General features: G+C 27.1%; 1 protein-coding gene across 4 annotated transcripts in view; it reads left to right on the forward strand.

The window, feature by feature from the left end:
- Positions 1-21,912, forward strand: part of da (daughterless) — a 189,331-nt gene that overhangs the window by 114,678 nt on the left and 52,741 nt on the right. For all 4 annotated transcript variants that reach the window (XM_067288401.1, XM_067288398.1, XM_067288399.1 and 1 more), the window contains one exon: positions 11,647-11,847. In XM_067288401.1, the coding sequence (XP_067144502.1) occupies positions 11,647-11,847 (201 nt within the window). The remainder of the gene's footprint in view (positions 1-11,646; positions 11,848-21,912) is intronic.

Genomic DNA, 21,912 nt, shown 5'->3' on the forward strand with positions numbered 1-21,912 from the left:
TATGAGTAAGTCATACTGTTTCTAGAAGTTTTATATAATATAAGTGACATGATATCTGTGGAAGGGGTGACTACATTAAATAATAATTATTTTATTCATTTTCTACAAATATACCTTGAATAAATTCCATATACATAGTGATTCTTACCAGTTTGTTTTTTTATGTTGTGAATGTTAGGGATGGATGTATGTACAGTACACTGTATTTGATTCTATTTGTCTGTTACTGAATGCAATATCTGGTGTATTGTGTTACATAACTTATCTGCAGTTATAGTTTTATCATAGTATATTTGTTTTTAACACTGTTTGTGTTATGTATTTCTAAAGCTTAATAATTTGCATTGATGTGCATATCTTTGATATATTATGTTAGTTGATTATGTCTATATCAGTAATTTTTGTAAATTAAGCATCTTCATTTTGATATGATGTATTGTATTTTTATAGGCTTGATATAGCATTTTCTACATAAGTCATCTGTAAATGTTGTTTTTTAATGCATGTTTTCTATAATTTTATTTTTATTTTTGATTTGACTTTTTATGGTAATTACAAAGCAAATGAGACACTTTCAAGCAAATCACCATTTTGACAATTTTCTTAATGTGATCCTGACAAAATTATAAAAAAAATCTATCATATAGTTCTTTCTGAGTCCATAGTGCCTATTTTTTAAATTTAGACCAAATTAGTTATATTAAGATTTATTGGTGTATTGGTTATATCTACAAGAGTATTGTGCAAATGTAGTTAGTTCTATATATATATTAATACATAAGAATTAATTCTATCTCATCTAGAATATATTTGGGCAGTTCATAAAAATCATAAAGATCTTATTTTAATAATTTCTCAAAAGTTTGGATGTAGTATGATCTTTTAATTTATTTATTGAATGGTCCTGGGTTTAAGACTAATTTTTTTTTTTTTTTTTTTTTTTTTTTTTCTTAATATTAAATTGATGTCATTCACTCAATCTTTGGCTTGCTCAATTTATGTTATTAGTTCATCTCTTCATTGTATATATAGAACTTTGGGTTTTGCTAAAAATAGAGGCAATGCTAAAAAGTCCTGAATTTCATGAATGACATTTTATATTTTATAAGAAAAAATATGTTATTCAGAAATATAATTTTTGAACAGAATGCTTATAATATTAAATAGTAGTATTGAATAGTATCTTTTGAATTAATACAACTTGTATTTTATCTAGTTTTCATTCTTTTTCTATTAAAAAAATCAGTATAAAGTTGAGATAAGGCCTAAGAGCTTGTCACTCTTTTCTCCTTTTTAATGTAATCGGAAAGATTACCAATGAAGTTAAAATCATAAAACTTTTTTATTTATTTTTTAAAAATTCCTTACATTTTATGGAATTTTTTTCATATTAACTAATGTAAAAATTAAAAAATACCATAATTATAAATTCCAAAACTATTGAATGTACAGAGATTTTCTATTGAACTAAATTTTAAAAGTTCTGAATTATGTAATCATTACTCTGTGTAAATTTATGATGATTTTTTTTCTGTGTACTATTCAGTGAAAAATAGGGTCAATTTTATTTTCTTAAATGAGAACCCCCATTTTTTATTGTGTATTATGATTTTACATAAAAAAAAGTCTTAACATTTTTTGTTCAATAATTTTTTTTAGCATTCATATTTTTCATGTTCTTAAGTGGATTGATTAAAATGGACCACCCTGTTTATCATTTTAATCACATAATGTTTTATAAATTTTTGTTTTCAAATTCTATGATTTATTGTTTTCTATTGTATCTTTAGATTCATTAGTTTTATTTCCTTTAAATGACAACTTATAACTAATATATTGTGCAGGATTCTTCAAATTTATTTGCTTTGTGTTCTAAATACTGAATTATTTAGAAATGATTTCTGGCATTAAAGTGAAAAGAAACCAAAAAATTAATTTAAAAAGAATGAATTAAATAACTTCAGAAATTGAACAGCATTTGAGAATCTTTCTAATTCTGTTTCTCAGACGGATAGTCTGCATTCTCAATAGGCCACTATTCTTCCTTTGTCAAATGCTGATACATGTTTGAAAGGCTACCGTACTTTTGATGAAGCATAATTCAGTGTCCTATATTCAGAAACAGCATACAGATATATTTCTAATACTTAAAATCAGTTGCCGTTCTCTCTTTTTGTTTTTCTTTGCAGTGGTCGTACTGATGCTCAAGATTTGCATATGCATATTTCTTTTATGATGATGCAATAGTGTATAGAAATAAGTTGGATATTAAGATATTTCAAAATTTAATATATACAAATAGGCAATATTCATATAAAACAGAACTTTAATAACACCAAGAATAGCAGCAAATCTCTGACATGTTATTTATAATCTTTTGTTTGGGAAAACCTTGCAGTTATATTATAGGGTGTTTTTGGTGACTCCACACTGTTGATTCACAACAGTGTGGAGTCACCAACAAAATATTACAAATAACAAAATATTGGGAAATTCTAACATTTTTATTGGGAGAAAGCTTCCCTTTGTTTAGTTTCTATACTGCTGGACTTGTGCTTGTTTGAGATTGTTAAATATTGGACTTTGAGTGTACAGTTTATGCTTTAAGATCTTATTAAAGTTATTGTAATTTTTATTTAATTGATTATTAATTTTCCTAGGTGCTTATCACTAAACTTCTTAAAACCTGGTTCAGACAAGCAGAATTTATGTGGAACGCAATAGTACATTGAGAGACTTTCTCTTCCTCTTTTATATGGAACAGTATCTGTGCAGCAGATGCACCAATTATTATGGCATACTAATTTAAATATAATAATTCATACTTGATGGAAAGTTGTGGTGATAAAACATCATCACTTGTCAGCCTCACCCATAGAGAAATGGACACTGCACAATGATTGCAGATTGATTATGAACTATTGCATTTTCTGATTAATGGAGAATTTGGAAAGATTATCTGACATGGGTATCTGGACATAGGAAAGTTAGATGTTGAAATACTTATTATGGAGAAGATTATATTTATTTAGAAAAGGCCACATTTCAAAGTTTGATATAATTTATTAAAGCTTGGAAACTATATTTTGAAGTAATTTAAAAAATTTGATTCATTTTCTCCAAGCTGCTTAAACAACAAATAAAGCTTAACACTGGATGTACTCAATACTTTTTAAGAATTGAAGTCTCAAAAGACTTCAGTTCTTAAAAAGAATACTACTATTACATGGTAATGAGCATTCATGGCAACTGGATAACTGAAAACAAATTCTTCCACCTTCCATCCACAGTATGTCCCAGAATAAACAATGCACCATGTGGTAACTGCACAGCTGTTCTGTAGAAATTCATTTGAACTGGACCTAAGAATTTTTACTAGAATAATTTCTTTGTTATGAATAAAATTTTAGTTCTGTATTATGTCTAATGAGAGTAAAAAATTTCAATTAGAACAGACTTTATTTCTCTAAAATAAAAGATACAGATTTTAGATTGTCTTGAAAAAGGAAAACATATTAGATATTACCAAAAGTTTAAATTTAAAAGAAGAAACAGTTCAGATTATAGAAGGAAATGAACAAAAAAATTACAACTACTGTAACTGTAGGATCTTTTATTTTGCAAATTTTTTTCTTTTTGAATGCAATCCCTCTTTTCATACATGAATTTAGTCTGTATAACATGGTTTTCCACTACACAAGATTTTATAGGATCCTAACTATCATGTTATATCAGGTTGCCTGTATTTAGAATTTGGTTTGAATCTTTGAGAGAATTAAGTTGTACCTATATTGAGTCAAGCTTGCCAAGTCTTCATAAAGACTTCCAAGCAAGCAATAATTATCATTGTGTGGTTATTATTTTAAATATTAACATTATACATAATTGAAATATTTACATATCGTATAAAGCATTATAAAATATACTGTGAAATAGTTTCAATAAAAAACTTGTATAATTTAAGTGTTTCTTGTTTTTTTTTTCTTTTGGAGAAATGATGAAAAGATAATGTTTTATATTTCTGTCTAGTTGTTGTGATGCATGAGAAATTTTTTGATGCATTTTCAGTTATCCTAAATTCTTAAAACAGATTATTTGTCTTGTCCTGTTTATATAAAGAATTTTTGCTGCCAGATAGCATGGATTTGGCTGGAATAATCAAGTTCTTATTTTGGTTAATGTTTTCAGTAATATTAATAGAAAATTTATTCTATTTATATAAAATATAAAAATAACCTATTTATAGTTATGTTATGTAGATTATAACTGCAGCTGTTTGATAACTGTTCTCTATTGTCATGTAACACTTGTTTATCACTTAGTCCATTTTAGTTCATCTATCAACAACTAATCTAACAATTGGAATTTATTTAGATGAAACATCAAAGAATATTGTTACTGGAGAATGAAAGATTTAAGAATAAGTTATTCAGTTTCTTTTGTTATCATTGATAGCATAACATATTTATGAGTTTGTTTAACTATCTTTTAAAAATCTAGCAAGCAGATTGTAACTTGAAGAATGTGTTTTTTTGACCTATTAAGATGGTTTTATATAAATTTTATCTATCTATGTTACGTTATATTTATTAATTTTTTATGACCATTAAACATGCTAATAATGTTGTGAGGTTTGCAATTTAATAGTGCAATGCAATTTTCCATAATTTATTAACTACAGTAGATAAAAAAAGAAAAATTGTCCTGTGGTGTTAGTTTAATAACTGGAAAAATAAACAAAAATGCATTATAACTTAAAATTTCAACCTGTGTTTTTTGTAAAACAATTTTATCATTATCAGGCAAAAAATGGAACACAAATAGGCTTAAATATTAATATTCTATAATGTTTTGATACTAATAATCTATAAAACTATTCTGTAATGCTATTGGAGCATATAAAATTAAAAGTTTTTTCCTCTTCTTTATCTACTACTCATTTTGTTTATTTAAAATAAGTTAGTAAATGTTTATCAAAAAAGATTATATCTTATAAAAGAATTGTAAAAAATTTTTAAAACAAAAATTGTAATTAATAACATTCATTTACAGTTGGTTATTATTTATTTATATCTTATATCAAGTTTAGTACACTTTGTTAACTGAAAATCACTTGTATTTTATTATGTTAAAAATTGTAAATCACTTGTTAATTATAGTAATTTTATTCGTAATCAATAATGAAATAAATAAATAGTTTTTTGTCATGATGATCTAGAAAAATATTCAAGGATTGCTAGTGCTGAACGTGTAGAAAATGTGGGTACCTGAAATAATTCAGGTAATGTAGTATTTCCCAACAATCCTCTTGGATCTGTGAATGTGTTGATGTTGAAATTCCTTGAGTTTTAAAGAAAAAAAAAAGCCTATTAATTTATATTGTGAAATTAATGACGTGCTTCTTGTAATATTTATCTTTATTACGAAGAAAGCCACTAAAGTTTAAATTTTAAAAATATAAATTTTTTACATTCAATTAAAAATGTTTTAAACAAATATATTGTTTAAGAGATTGAGTTTGGATTTATAATAGAAAAATGCATTATTATACATTTTCAATAAGATTTTACTTTAATAAAAGATTTTATTCCCAATGAAGAAGATAAAAAAATTTATAAAGTTTGATTAAAGAAAGAAGTTAAAAGAGTTTAATGTTATACTAATGTAAATAATTGCACTTTTTCAATAAATATTTTATTATAAACTCTTAACTTTATTTCTATTACTAATTAAATATGTTTGTTTGATGAGATAAGGCAACACAACACAAGGGCGATGTACCAGGAAGATAGCTGCTGGGAAGACTTTCTATGGGAAATTGGCTCTTATTTAGATGTTAAATACGAGAAGAAAACCTAGGAAACTACATGGCCTGCCTGTTCATCAGGCCTGAATCCATGATCAACTACCAGTGTTTAGTGGTTTTTTCCACTTGGCTACAAGTGGATACACTTAAATATGTACTTTTTACATTATACTTACATTTCTAAACATCTCCAATATAAACCCTTTCATCTCCAGGGAAGATGTCTTGCATCTCTGGAGCACATGTATTCAGGTTAAGAATCGTTGCCTTATAGCCTCTATATAGAATCTGTCCAAATAACAAATGTTTTAGTTTTCCAAATGAGGTAACATATTTCTGATGAAATTTAGAAAATTTATTCTGTAATTTAGGAATTTTATCTCTTATATAAAATTTCTTGTTAATTTTCGATTATACAGTCGACTCTGCATAAGTCAACACCCGGATAACTTGACACTCGTCAGTTACATAGTCAAATTTTTGTGGTCTCGGTCGACTTACATATGCATTAATGTTATTAACCTTAAAAAACTCGGTTTACTCGACATTATTTAACTCGTCACCGCTGGATAAATCAACATACTTTTTCTATTTCACACTTTTTAGAATTCTGATAAGTCGACCCCCCTCTGAAAAATGAGTTCAAACCACACAGCTTATTGTACGGCGTGAACTCATTTTTTCAGGAGGAGAGTCAATTTATCAGACGTCTAAAAAGTGTGAAATAGAAAAAGTATGTTGATTTATCCAGCGGTGACGAGTTAAATAATGTCAAGTAAACCAAGTTTTTTAAGGTAAATAACATTTAATGCCTATGTAAGTCGGCGGGGACCGCAAAAAATTAACTACGTAACCGACGAGTGTCGAGTTATCCGAGTGTCGACTTATGTGGAGTTGACTATATTATTATATACATTATTATCTGTTTAGTCAAACTTTTAGAAATAATTTGAAGATATGATCACTATGATTGAAGATTATCAGGCTAAATTTTGAGTCACATTATTTGCATAAATAGTAAATTTGATATGTTCCATTTCTTTAAAAATGTATGAGGAATATACATTGGTTAGAAAGTTTTCAAAAGATTTTAGTAAACACTTACATATAAAAAGATTTGTTTATGCTCTGACCAGAATATAGACTAGATTATAATTTTTTAAGATGTTTCATTATTAATATAACTTAAATTGTAAAATTAAAAATTTAATGTGCAAATTATTGCATAAAATTTTATTTCTTTAAATCAAATTTCTTTCTTCCCTTCCAAAAAATTCCTTATAATATACATTTTCATTTAAAATATATAAAATATCATTTGTAATTGGACTGAAAGTAAAATTTTATAAATTTTTTATGATATTAACAACAAAAAAAATTTCAATTCACATACATTGTTTATATTTTCCTGGAAAACTAATACTAAAAGTATTTGGAACAATATTTTCTTGTTAAGTCATATTGAACAATTTTTGTAGTAATACATTTTAACTGAAACAGTAATTTAGGAATTTTAGTAGTTTCTAGATTAAAGACTATTTTTGATACTAATGGCCTTCCATTTAATTATTTGTATTAAAGCATTCCCTTTGTAATATTTCTATAGTAATTTGTGTCTTTCAAAAACTTAATTTTTCATCTATCTAAATTATTAGTGACTTTTGAGTTATCTACTGTGTCAATTATTTTAATTTTAAATTTTATTGGTTGTATAAAATAAATTGATTATTTTCATTTTTTTAATTTCTTCATACAATGCTTAATACACTTTAAATGAAAAATGATGTAAAATTTTCCTAAAGCATCCACTTTTGTTCTGGTAAAATTCTATTTAATGTATTTTTTCTAAAGCAATTCAAGAAATTTTCCAGCTGAAGATGTTCTTTTAAGAGAATGAAAACATTGCTAAATAAAAAAATTTGTTTTGGCTTCTGAATTTAGCATTTTTTTTTTCTAATAAAGTTCTGTTGAAAATTGGTTGCTAGGGGAGAGATTGAACTTTAATGGAGATAATGTTTAAAACATGTTTTTTAACAATGAAAATCATACTGTAAAAAAATTGTGAAAAATTCTTTTTTGTATTAGCAAATAAATAAATAAATAAATGTTTAAAATACACAAAAAGAAAACTTTAAGCTATACACAGGGTCTGTATAGACCTGGAAAGTCAGGGAATCCACAAATACTGTGGAATTTCACTCTCGCTCCTTTTGACCCGAACACATCTTTAAACTCAATTCGGTTCAGTATAGGGAGGTCTATGAAAACTGGAGCAACCAAACAAATGGCAAGATTTGTTGTGCTTATATCTTGTAAACTATAAATGGTAGTCTCACAGTTTAAAATTTTGTTGGATAGAAGGTTTACATTTGTATTTAAAATGGTGGGTAGTGGGGGTGTGCAGCCATGCACGGGAGGGATAACAGTTGCACATGAATGCCAAAATTGGTAACATGGTGCGGCATTTGGGCATTTTCATCTTATCCTTCCTCTAATAATACAAAGACTGATTCATGCCTTAAATAATTGTGATTGTTTCCCATACACAACCCTCAATTTTTTTGACCTGCGTGACATTTGGTTAACATTTAAGTACTGTTTTATATTCAGAGGCTTTCGAATTGTAGTCTGTCTGAACCACTTTTGTTATCTCAAAGGATTTTTTTTTCTTGTGTAAAATCAGTGTCTACAGTAGGTACACTAAGGTGCCATAGATACACTTCAAAGGTACTATGAAATATAGTGATGAGCAATGCCATAATTATGGCATTGCTCATTGCTGTAATTATATTAATAAAGTAAGTGTGCCACAAGAAAAAAATTTACAAAGTATCATTCTAAGAATGATACTTTGTAATCTTAGAAACAACATTTGTTTCTAAGAAACAAATGTTGAAAAACACTGGTCTTATTAGGTCAAGAGTCATTTCTGTCTGGAATCTTGAAAATGTGCCATGATTGATTGAACTTATACATTATTCCAAGATGATGATAACCATGAGATGTTGTCACATTCTGTAATGGTGTTTTTTCTGCCAGTTCTGAAGTACTTTTTGAGTCTTATTTGGCATATCCGTAAGATAAAACTGTAGTTTTCAGTTTGAATCATTGAATAATGTCATGATCCAAAAGTTGGTAGTTTGGTTATTGTGTTTGGTTGTAAAACCTTAAATTTTACACTGTGTAACTTTGATTAATGAGAGATGGAGCATTATCCAAAATTAGGATGAATTTCTTTGCTAGATGCTGATTTTCTTATTTTACCAGGCATTCTTTGAAAATTGCCTATGCAATTTATGCCTTTTCTATCTAACTTCCAAGTTAGAGCTATTTTACTTATATCCACATTTTTAAACTACCATAGTCACTGAGATTTTCAATTTACCAAGAATTTTTCCTTTTTAACCAGTAGCATTATCATAAAAAAACTGTTAACTGTTCTTTTGATTTTTCTCCCCTCCATATTCTTATGGTTTTTTTATTTTAAACTGTTTGTTGGTTATGGTGTAACATCTAAATGTTTTTGAAGCCTGGAATTACCTAATGTACAGTGCCACATAAAAACAAAATCCACAGTAGGTCAGTGCTAGACCTGGACTTTTAAAATGGGCAAAACAAACAAATATGGGCAAATGAATCTCAATTACTGTAGCTCCATATTCTTATGGCTTTTTTATTTTAAACTGTTTGTTGGTTATGGTGTAACATCTAAATGTTTTTGAAGCCTGGAATTACCTAATGTACAGTGTCACATAAAAACAAAATCCACAGTAGGTCAGTGCTAGACCTGGACTTTTAAAATGGGCAAAACAAACAAATATGGGCAAATGAATCTCAATTACTGTAGCAAAATAAATAAAATATAATAAATCCATAAAAAAAAAAATTATCATCATTCTATGACCAACCATTTACAATTTTTTTTATTAGTAGGAATTTTGAAATAAGTTAGAATTAAACTATCTCCACAATATTTAACAAATACAAAAAATATACTATTTTCAAGATTCACGGAAAAAAGTCTTGCATTCTAACTCACCTAAGCACCATCACTACAAAACTTCTGCCAGATCTAATTTAAAACCTTTTGTTTTTTCTGAACATTGTTCATTCCTTAGTTTTAGTTTGTCAGTTCACTATTCATCTCTCTTCTTATAGTGCTGGAGATGGTGATGTACAGAGCTATACTCACTTGTCCCTGTTTCAGACTTATAGTTAACAATGTGATTTATTTCTGGCAATTTTTTTTTCTGTGTGTCATCACCCCACATAATCCTCTTCTTTTAATTATTTCTGTATTTCTGTGACAATTTGGTGTGGGAGATCATTCTTTTAACTTCGCTCAGAAATCTCCTCGTGATATGTCATTTCCAGGTTGGTGATGCATTCGATTTGCCCTTAGCAGTTGTCTTGGTAAGGTGAATTTCAATTCACTTTAGAATGTAGTCTGGGGAGGTATGGTAGTTTATCCTTAACAAAATAAAAGGCCCCAAATATAAATAATAAAAATGAACTAAAAATTATCTCCAAACAAAATAAAATGGGTCAGAATCGACTCCTTACACTGGATGAAAAAGTTTTGTTCGTGTTATAAATGTTTCAATCTCAAATGTGGCCAGAATTAAGGCAAGTCACCTCTTCCAGTCTTCATACAACTCATTATCCATATCTTCAGTTTCTCCATGATCAGACTTGAAAGTAATATTGTTAGTTACAAAATTTCTCAAGTCAACAATTATTTGTACAAAATCTTATGTTTCTATACAATTTATGGTCTCCACTATTTTAAAAAGTTTGTTTATTCTTCAAAATATTGTTTATCTGCATTTTTTCACATTAAACATTTCAGCCAAATTTTTTTCTGGCATTACAAATTTTGTCCTCAATTATGATTTGTTATATGTTTGAACAACATAGTTATTATTTCATGGTTTTAACAATAATAATAATTTTTATACAGTGATGTTTTGATTTATGATGATAAATAATTTACAGATCAGAGTATTTATAATTTAATACTCTACAGAAAATAGGTTAGTGACAATTTATACTATAAAATAAATTAAGTCACATCTGTGTTTACAATATGATTGTCATTGTATGAAGAAAATTATACTACAGTTTTATTATGTTTGCTTTTAAATCCTTTATTTAAAATATTTAGTTCTGTAAAAACTTCAGAATTCTAAAATGAAAACTAAAAGTAACTAAATTGTATAAGTTTGTTTCATTGATATTTTTTATTTTTAAATAAATATACTGAAATTAATATTAATTAGAAATAATGATTTATTACCTAAACACATTATTTAGTCTTGTATATTTCAGCTGTAATTATAATAATAATAATAGTTAGTGTCGTTTATTTAAATAGAGTGATCAAATGAAAATAGAACTTGCGAGTAGTAGTGTGATGAGTTTGACAGTGCTGCAAGTTAGACTTTGTGAGACTTTGTGGTGCCAACTGTGCAACAAGCACAGTTGGTTCATGTTGTTGCCAAACTTATCCTGCTAACTTTTCACAAATTGTACTTTTGTTTGATCATCTTTATATATATATATATATAAAATTGTTAAATGAATAGTTAATAAAATTTTAATAAATTTTTAATTATATAACATTTGATATAATTAAATTTAGTAATTTAGCCAACTGAGTATTTTATTTGAAAATAAAACAACAAAAATATGATTTTTATTTAATCCTTTTGTCTTTTATTATTATTTATGTTTATAAGATAGTTGTTTTTCTTAAATTTTATTTTCATATGAAAGTATTTATTTTTTTTAATTACAAAATTAAAGAAATAATATTTAAATTATGTGCTTATTAATTAAAGCAACAATCAAGAGGTGTGATGGAAGAAAGGCTGGATGATGCAATTAATATACTTCGTAATCATGCAGAAGGCCCTGTGCTTCAAACTGTGCCTCCACCACCCTCAGTTGAAATAAATCCTGTGACTGGTCCTACAAATGGACTTTTAGGAGCTCAGGCATATCCTTCATCAGTTGCATTGAGTCCACTGGAAACACATGTGGTTAGTTAAGAAATAATTTTGAAAAGTTTTGTTATACAGTAAATAGAATATTTGATTTTAGTTCAAATTATTAACCTTGTCTAATTATTGCCTTGAAAACTTAAATGCATTATTTTAATTTTTATTTTTAGTTTATTTTGGTATTAATAGAATTAAGTTTATATAGTTTTTCCTAATTTTATTCTTTTGAAACCAGAGCTTTAAAATATGACCATTGAGAAAAATTTTATTAGAATTTTGATAAAGTTGTTAGTATGGAATAGCAAAGCTCATTTCATATAATTCAAAATAACTTTTATATTTAATAAAAGTTTTATTTTTAGTTGAAAAAGATTGTAAACTATTAATTATATATACACAATTTCCTTTACACAGTGCTAAAAACAATAGTTTTATGCAGAAAAACGACTGCTTCTCCAAAGATAAAATAACCTGACATTAAATAAATAACTGCTAATTTCAGGAAGCCAACTTTTATTAATTAAATGGGATGTTTTTGATCAAAATCTGACTATCATCAACTTATAGTCTTATATTTAACCAAATTAATATTCTAGTTACAATTTTGAATTTGAAACAAATGCAATTGAACATGTGAAATAAAATAAATATTACTTTACTTTCATTTTATTTGTATTATCATAAACAAAACCTGTTCAGAATACTAATTTTGAATATGTTCTAATTTGTAGTTTGTATGCTATGTTATTTTAACCAAACATCCCGAAACCTGATATGTATATCACCAAACAATTGCCTAAATAATTGAGCTATAACTCCACTAATTAGTGGTAAGCAGCAAAGTAGTAAATTACTTTGTATTATTTAAAAATTCGCAGAGTTATAGCCTTATTTTTTAGGTGATCATTTGGTGATATACATATTGGATTTCAGGATGTTTGTTATACTTATAATATATATACAGTATATATACCTTGTTAGGTTAAACATTAGCTGACTGAGTGCCATTGTGGAGATGTACTGTACTTAGGCTGTGGGCATAGGAGTTGTCCCCAGTTGTTGCCATGATTAACTGCATAAGGTTATATCTAAATTTAAATACATTTGGAAGCAAAGGCTTGCTCAGGGTCTGGGTGGTGGAACTGGCAAGCACACTGCATGGCAAGTGGTTGTTGTGGGTTCAAGTCCTGCCCCGGGTCAGTTCTTTTCTTCCACACGGTTCTAAATTATTTGATAAAGTTATAATTATTAATTTAGTTAAAAGAGGGCTTCTAACGTCTACCTTTAGTAGCAAATTACATTGTATTATTTAAAAATTAGTGGAGTTATAGCCCGATTGTTTGGTGATATTATTTTAACCTGTTAAATATAAGATTGTAAGCTGAGTGATTGAATCTTAATCAAAACATTTCTTTTAATTAAAGAAAGTTGGCTTCCTGAAATTAGCAGTTATTTATTTATTTACAATGATGATACCAAGTTTTATAGCCTTTTATGATAAATTAAAATTTAATTTTTTTTTGAGAATTTCTTATAACAGTTTTATAAATGTAATATTGTAGGATATTAAAGTTAAATTCTTTAATATTCTATTACATTTTGGTATTGTCCTTTAGCTAGTATTCAGGAAAAAAATTTTTTTAACTGAAACATTCTAATAAGGTTACTTTTATTTATAGATTTTTTTAACCAAATGTAATATAATCTATATTTTCAAAGTGTGTATAAGATAAAATATTTTTAAAATTATTGCTACTTATCTTTGTAACAAAACATCATTGGAAACTTTAAACATATTTTAATATTACATATCATCATTTGGAGGCTGTGATTTAATAAGCATGACTAAAACAAAATTACATCTACTGCTGCTGTCTATGTTTTTAACAATTATTTTATAAATGTATTTTTTATTTAGTAATAATAAATGGAAGTTTAAAGTCATGTGATCAAAAAAGGAAAATTATAAATAATATATTTTGAAAAAAATTAGACTTTTTTTTTCAAACATAACATCCAAGTGATGGTAACATTAAAATATGTTCAAAATTGATAGCACTATTTCTTGTTATATAAAATGCTAATTACTCAAAATTTATTACTTTTTATCTATATGTTGAAATCATATAAGACTATTATTAGTATATATGCACTATATTACTTATATATAATTTGAAAATGTATGTTCTTATTTTTTTTAAATTATGCACTTATCAGTTTGTTTTCTATTCAGCAGATATTGTAAGTTTGATATTTAAATACTCATCTTTAAAATGATGGGTATCTAATTAATTATTCAATATCTATAAAAGTTTAGCTAGAAATTTTACTTAAATGTATTCTATATTACCATATTTTTATGCAGATGGTCATAAGTTTAAAAAGTTTCTGGAACCAAAATAAAACCTTTACATTACCTGCACCCCATATATACTCCACATCTCTGAAATGATTTTGAAAACAACATTTAACAGTATGCAGTTTAGAAAGTACAGTAGAGTGTTGGTTATCCAAAAGCCGATCAACCAAAACGTTGGTTGACCAAAAGTGTTCCAGTCGGACTGTGTCGTGCTGAATCTAACATTTTTGATACTAGATTAACTTTTAAAATATAATTTTTTTTTGTTTTCATATTTTTCAATATATTTATTTTGTTTATACAAAATAAAGAAATAATTTTTAATGATACAATAGCCACGATTATTATTATAAAAATTTTCATTAGGCTTAACATCGATGAAAATTCAACGCGAAGCGACATGCAATGGAGAAGAATTTCAACATGGGGATATATTAATATACTATTATTAGGTGGGATATACTAATATACTATATTAATAATGTATTTTTCGTACATAATCGGTTATCCGAAAAATCGATTTTCCAAAAATTCCAGTCACCAATTGATTTGGATAATCAATGCTCTATTGTACTCTCTTTCTATTCCCCCCCCTCAGTTGCACTGCCATTAACAGTCTATTGTATATATAATTATACAAGTAGTGATTGAAAAGGAAAAAAAAAAGAATGGTTGTGATGAAGCTTTCTAAACTATATAAATGTCGAGGTTAGTATCAATATATATTTTCAAATGTTATCAGTATCAATAGATAAAAAAGCTTAATTGGAGAGACTATAAAACTAATTAGAAAGAACTAGCAATTATTTATTGTGACATTGTCACAATGCTGGGCTGCAATTTTTAATCATATTTTTAATTTATTTAATTTAAAATATATGCTTCTCCACCTCAAATTAGTAAAGGCTTGTCCCTGTACATCATACTTTTCCTTTAACAATAGAGTTGTGTCGGTGATCTATCTAACATCTTTCATGGAAAAATTTCTGAAATGAAATAACATGACTTTTGGTTTGTAGTTTGTATTGGAAGTTCATATATAGTTAATTGGGGCCTCCTCTATCTAAGCTTTTGCCTATCTAACTCTATTCTGAAAATTAAGAAATGATAGGCGGATGGACGACAGTGGGAATTTATGGGTCTACAATTTTTTCAAATTGCAGCCCAATAAGTAAGACACTCTAACAAGATACAAGAAATTTCTTTTTAAACAAATATGTATATATTATATTCAGAGGAAATACACACTAATTTTAATATTGTGAACAGTTTCATATTGTAACTGAAATCTTTTAGGTCCACTTCCTGATGATCTGAATGGAAAAGTTCCATAGTATCTTGACATTACATCACTTTTGCATTTCATCATTACCCAATTTGTTGTCATTTTCCTTGTCAGAATAAACAGTAATTTTGTACTTGCAATAGCTAAATTCTGCCACCATCTTTATAGTCACATCATGACTAGCATCCACTTAGCAACTTCTGTACTACTAACTTGTTTCATCTTCTCAGTCTTCATACATGTATGATAGCTATTGATCATCCAATATTTCTAATGTTGATGCACTTTGTTTTCAAATATTCTATTTATTGAAATGTCAGACACTGTAGAATTTTTATCATTCTAGCAGAAATAACAGCTAACAAAAAAATAACTTTTTTTTTTTCCTTAAATCCACCACAGGCACATGATCAGTACATTTGCATTCTTCTAACTATTTTCCATTTCATTCATTAGAAAACAAGTCTTTTGGAATTGCTTCCATTTGAAAATTATTAACAGTTTTAGTTTAGTGTTATCCATATAACATCCTAAAATGATGGGCAAATTTATTTTATTGTAACTAGTTGTTTCAATGGAGATATCCGTACATTGCTCAATGGGCAGTTTAATGACAGTGAGACCTTGTCCATGCTCATGATTTGTTTCAAAGAAAGTTTCTTCTGTATAATGTTGTTTTTGCAAAAGCCAACAATACTCTACATTTGTTTCCTCATAAATAAGTAGTTCTTTTATAATTACTATGAATCTAAAACTCTCATTTTTGTTTTTCACAAGTAAGGCTAATGCACTTTACAGGATTTAATGTTGATAATATAATATATATGTTTACTGACACAAGTTGGAAAGTCAATAATTCTGTACACAACAACTGTAAGTATTCAACAACTGTAGTTTTCTGGACAGAGTGAATTATACAGAAAGAGCTTCTATGAAGCTTTTAGAAAAAGAGTAAATTAAAACTCTACATGAGATCAATTAGAATTTATTCCATCTTTAGAAAGCATATAAGAATGTATAACAACATTGATTAAAGCATAGATTGATACACACAGATGAAGAAGAGAGGACTGAAACCTGTAAATAGACATCCACAACTGCCGTAAATAATCTGGCTATAATTAGGAAATAATGATTTTGAATTACAAATGAATTTGACATTAGAGGGAAGCATTAGGTGCCATCTCATAATAAAATTAATAATTATAATATTTAATTAAGTAATTTAGATTAAACTGGAATAAAAGAATTAGCCTGAAGCAGGACTCGAACTCACAACTTTTGCTTACCGTGTGAATGCGTTACCAGTTATGCTACCCAGACCTCTGGTCTGATCTCTTCCAGTATATAAAAGCTTAAGATATAATCATCGTCAGTTATTACTGTGCCAACTGGGGATGCAATTGTGCCCTTGTCCAGAAACGTCCACTCAAGGCATAGAAATACAAATATAAACACCAATCGAAACCCGATGTATAGCAAATAGACAGCAGTTGTGGATGTTTTATTTGCTATACATTGGGTTTCAGTTGGTGTTTATATCCGAAACCTGTATACTTGTAAATGCCTTTGATGATGATGAAAAATTTTGTAATGATAGATGAATATATCCACAGTGAAGAAATATTTTACATTTTCTAAAGATATGCATAATGACTTTATACAAATGAAAAATTGTTTTAAGGAATTCATAATAAATTGGAAGTTGCAAGATTATGAAATTAGCTTGATCCATTATATAGTCAGCTCCTTATTTCAAATTCAATTTCTAACTGAAGATCCACAGGTTATCTGCATAAAAAATATAGTAAACTAGCAGATGTGCCTGGCATTGCCTGGACAAAAAGTAAGAACAAACATTAAGATGAAAATCATATTAAGAGTTTGGTTATTTTAGCCTACCATTGTCATGTTTATTATGAAGTGTTAAATTATAATGAGAAAAAAGAAAATGTAACTAGACAGAATAAAAATGACAAAAAACTACTCTGAAGAAGAAAAAGTAAATGAATCTTTTTTTAAAATATATCAAAAGTGAAAACAAAACATCGAATGTATGTTATTGTGATGTACTCAGAGGTTTTCCAGGCTGCCAAGCATTGTGGAAAATTTCTGAGTACATGAATTGTGCTTGCTAGGAATGCTATACTTAAATGTTGGTCAGGTTGACAGAATTAATGTTTTTCAACAGAAAATAGTCATTGATTTCTGCCTGCATGAGAAGATAATTCAAGACATTCAAATTTTGTCTAATGTTAATTCTGTTGTACTGTGTCATTCATAGTCAAATGTTAAATGGTAATCAATTAACCAATCAAATTTTGCAAAAAATGGAGCAAATATTTAAACTTAGCACCTTTGAAATCCTCTAAGAGAATATTTTGTACTTGATGGTAACTCCATTTTAAGTAATTTTCCTATTTGAATGTCATCATCCTATTGGTCAGATAGAAAGGATGCGTGATGTGGCAGAGGTTGAAATTAATTCAATCAAAAATAGTCATAGACTTCCTCCTGGATAAGAGGCTAGTTCCTGAAAAGTTTCTTTGCATTTACTCAAAATGTATAAAAAAACAAACTAACAAATTTTCTTCTTTATGTATATTAGATTATTTTATTTATCTATCAATAAATTATCGTAAATTGAATAAATGCCAAACAATCTGCCATATTATTGGGCTATAATAAGGTTAGTTTAATAAATTGGGTTTGTGGATTTATTGTTTATATATTGAATAAAAATTATATTTTCTGTAGGTGTTAATTTAAGTACACTCAAGTATAAAAATACCAGTCTGTTAAGACTAGTATTATGACACTGTTAGCAGGCAACCAGTCATCAAAAAGAAAAACTTAATTTTGAATTAAAAATTGAAATTTAATGTATATGAAAAAGTACTCACAGTCTTGACTAGGTGAAATGTATTCACACTAACTACAAAAAATGAAATACAAAATTTCTTTGTATACCACATTTAAGGTGGTAAATGGTAAATCCAATATAACCAAACTTTTTCTGGCTAAGTCCTACTGGTTAACAATTTAGTGAACCTGACATTGAATTGTTACAAAATCTTGATAGTGCAAAAAATTTCTTATTAACAAAATGATGGGAAATTTCAGAAAATGTGGAACCTAATATCTTTAAAACATTGGATCCAAAAACAAAAAGCTTATTGCACATCTGCAGACCCACTTTTATCTATTGACACCTAATTTGTTCAAGTTTGCCAAGAAATCTAATGAGATAAGAGGAGTTTGTTTCCCAAACTACTATTATCTCATTAGCATTCTATATTTGTAGATTAAAATAGTTTTTCATTCTACAAACATGTTCTTATATATCTTAAATTTAAGTATAAATTTTAGTACACTAATCTCTAAATATTATCCTTGTCTGATTTTTGTGATGATATAAATAATAATTCCTTATTCTTACATGTTACTTTACTTTTGTAATGTATTTTAAATAATAATAATAATTTTATGCTTTCATGTAACTAACTATTCATAATAGCATATATTTATTTTAAATCTTCAAACTATAGTCTTTTTAATTTTGTAACAAATTTGTAATTGGATTAAAATAAATTGTAAATTGAAATGTTCTAAATGCTTTTCTAAGACTATAATTTGTTTAATAGTTTGAACAAAGTTTTAAAAAAATGTTCCATTTTTACCTGAAGAAGATAAATTGATTTATCAAAAATACTTGTAATACTTTCTAATTTCTACTTTTATATTTGTGTTTACTATTAAATTAACACCTGTTGATCGTGTTTTTCCCTATCTTATTTATAAATTTTGATTTATGTTTCCACTGTATATTATAGAATATAAGTTTACATATTTATTTCATATTATTTAGTTTTTAACTTTAATAACTTTAATTATTACTTCTATTATGTTTAATTGTATAAATACTAATATTTATTTAATAATAATATTTATGCAATTATATTAAGTATTGCTTTAAAATTCTTCAATGGAAAACTTTATATGTAAAAAAAATTTTTTTAACCAATAATACTAGAGATATAACCAATACCAGTATATCAACGTGTTGGAAATGTTTCTGGTATATCAGTTGATTTTACAAACTGATACTTTAATTTTTTAATACACATCCTTTGCATTTTTTTTTTTTTTTTTTTTTTTTTTTTGCCTTGACAGCAATAGACACAACTCATGCTGTAAAACAAACCCATTGTAAACAATGTGTTTTTTCTGCATTTGATTTGATGGCTATATGACATAAAACTATATGTAACTAGTTGTAACTTTTAACAAACACCAACTTCATATGGGACTCTGCTTTGTGGCAGATCCACATACCAAATTATAATTTCTGGCAGTGACACAATCTGCTATTATTTCAGGAACATGTTTTTTGGCCATCCTTACATTCCAGTGTAAGAATAAACAATGTATATATAATAAAATAAATTACTAGTAAATTAAAACAAAAATATTGATATTTTAACAAATTGCTTTCTATGTGTAAAAAAATTGAAATGAATAACTATTGAGGTATCACAGCTACATTCTAGTGCAGATGATCTGGCATATGAAAAGAAGTTGGAAATTCAAAACTTTATCCTGATGATTGAGCATTCATATCTCTGACAGCTTGTGGAGATGTCCTGCATATTTTTTAGACCATAGTGACATTGTTTTGTCACAAAATTCTGAATCATGTCAATAAATTGGTTTAAGATTTTTTCTATATGTTTATAACTCTTTCCTGCTGATCAGAATGCTGTAATTTGACTTTTTTAAAATCTAAAAGTTTTTTCATGAGGCATATTTGAAAAAAATGAACATTTTATGTTAGAAAAGCAATAAGATTGTCACTTCTATATTCAAATTTTTAATGTGTGTATATTTTTCCATCACTGATATTCATCAATTTTTTTTTTTAATATTTAAATTCTTAGGTTTGGTTTTCTTTGGATAGAATAGTATGTATTTGACTTTTTTTGACATTATAATTTAATAAAAACAACAATATGCTACAAATTACATGAATTTAAGAGGTATATACTACATTTACACTGTAGTATAGCTTTAGGTGATATAGAACTGCTTGTGAGCAAACCTGCAAGTGTAACAAGATCCATTGGTTCTCAATGAAACAAAAAATTATCATGAATAGTATAGTTAATTAGGAAAATGAATTTAACAAATTTATAAATTTGAGAGCTTACAACAATGCAAAATATCATTTGGTTTTAGCTAGAATAAATAAATTTAAAAATTAAATAAAATGTTATTTTTTTGGAAATCTGTTGTATTAAAATTGTAAATATAAATAAGTTTTTTACTATACATATATGATGAATTTTATTATTTGATTTTCTCATATAATGGATCATAAAATTGAGAGTTACAAGACAAACCTTTATACAAACTGTGGCAAATTCTATACAGATTTAATGATTATTATTGCACATCCATTATTTCATTAGTGTATCAGTTCAGTGAAATGAAGTCTTTAATTTTTTTCTTCTTATATTGTGTTCTCAGGTTCTATCCATTCCTGATTTGTAAATCTGATTTGATCCATTTATTTCCTTGACTTAATATCAGTAATTTGAAAATTATCTTGGATGATCTTTTTTCACTTGTTTAAACCATTTCTTCCACATTCTTTCAAATTATATTTTATATTTGCAAATCCCAATTTTAAGCTCTCATATACAGTCAAACCTGTTTTATGCGCTCCTTTTATGTGCGATTTTTTTTAATGCGAATTTTTAATTTGTGCGGTATAGTTGGCGACTAGTCTCGTGCGATTCGTCATGTCTTACGTTGACTTATTATAGCTAAATAAACTTATTATAGCATAAATGCACTTATTATAGTAATATTATTGCATGAATATGCGAAAAATGAAATAATTTACTTTTTAAGTCAACAAAACACCACCTGGACAAAAATATGTAAAACAGACGATAGACCAGACGATGCAGTCAAGTGCTGACATCTGTTGTCAATAAATTCTATTTCGTACGGTTTTGAGTTATTTTCTATGTGAGACTTTTTTTATGCGGTCCCTGTTGACCGCATAAAAAAATTATTTTTTTAATTGTGTTGCGAAAACTATTATTTACAGCCATTCGTGAAGTTTCGTGAGATTTTTTTTAATGCGGTCCCTATCCCCCGCATAAAAACAGGTTTGACTGTATTTATTTCTGATTCCATATAGACAAACTTTTCTAAGCTTTGTTTTTAAGAACTTCATCTTTATGCAATATTCTCTTTTCCCTGCTGATAATTGATTATCCATATTTCTGAAGCAAATGTTAGAATACGAATGAAGCATTTTTTGTATAAATGTTTATACTGGAGCAGTCAGTACATATTTTGTTTTAGAACACATCACAAATGCTCCTGAAACATTTTTGACTTTCAGTCATTCATATAGATATTTCATATTTGTATTTCCATTTCTGAGACA

Source organism: Centruroides vittatus, unplaced genomic scaffold (assembly GCF_030686945.1).
Source record: "Centruroides vittatus isolate TY-2023 unplaced genomic scaffold, ASM3068694v2 scaffold_861, whole genome shotgun sequence".
Lineage (NCBI taxonomy): Eukaryota > Metazoa > Arthropoda > Arachnida > Scorpiones > Buthidae > Centruroides > Centruroides vittatus.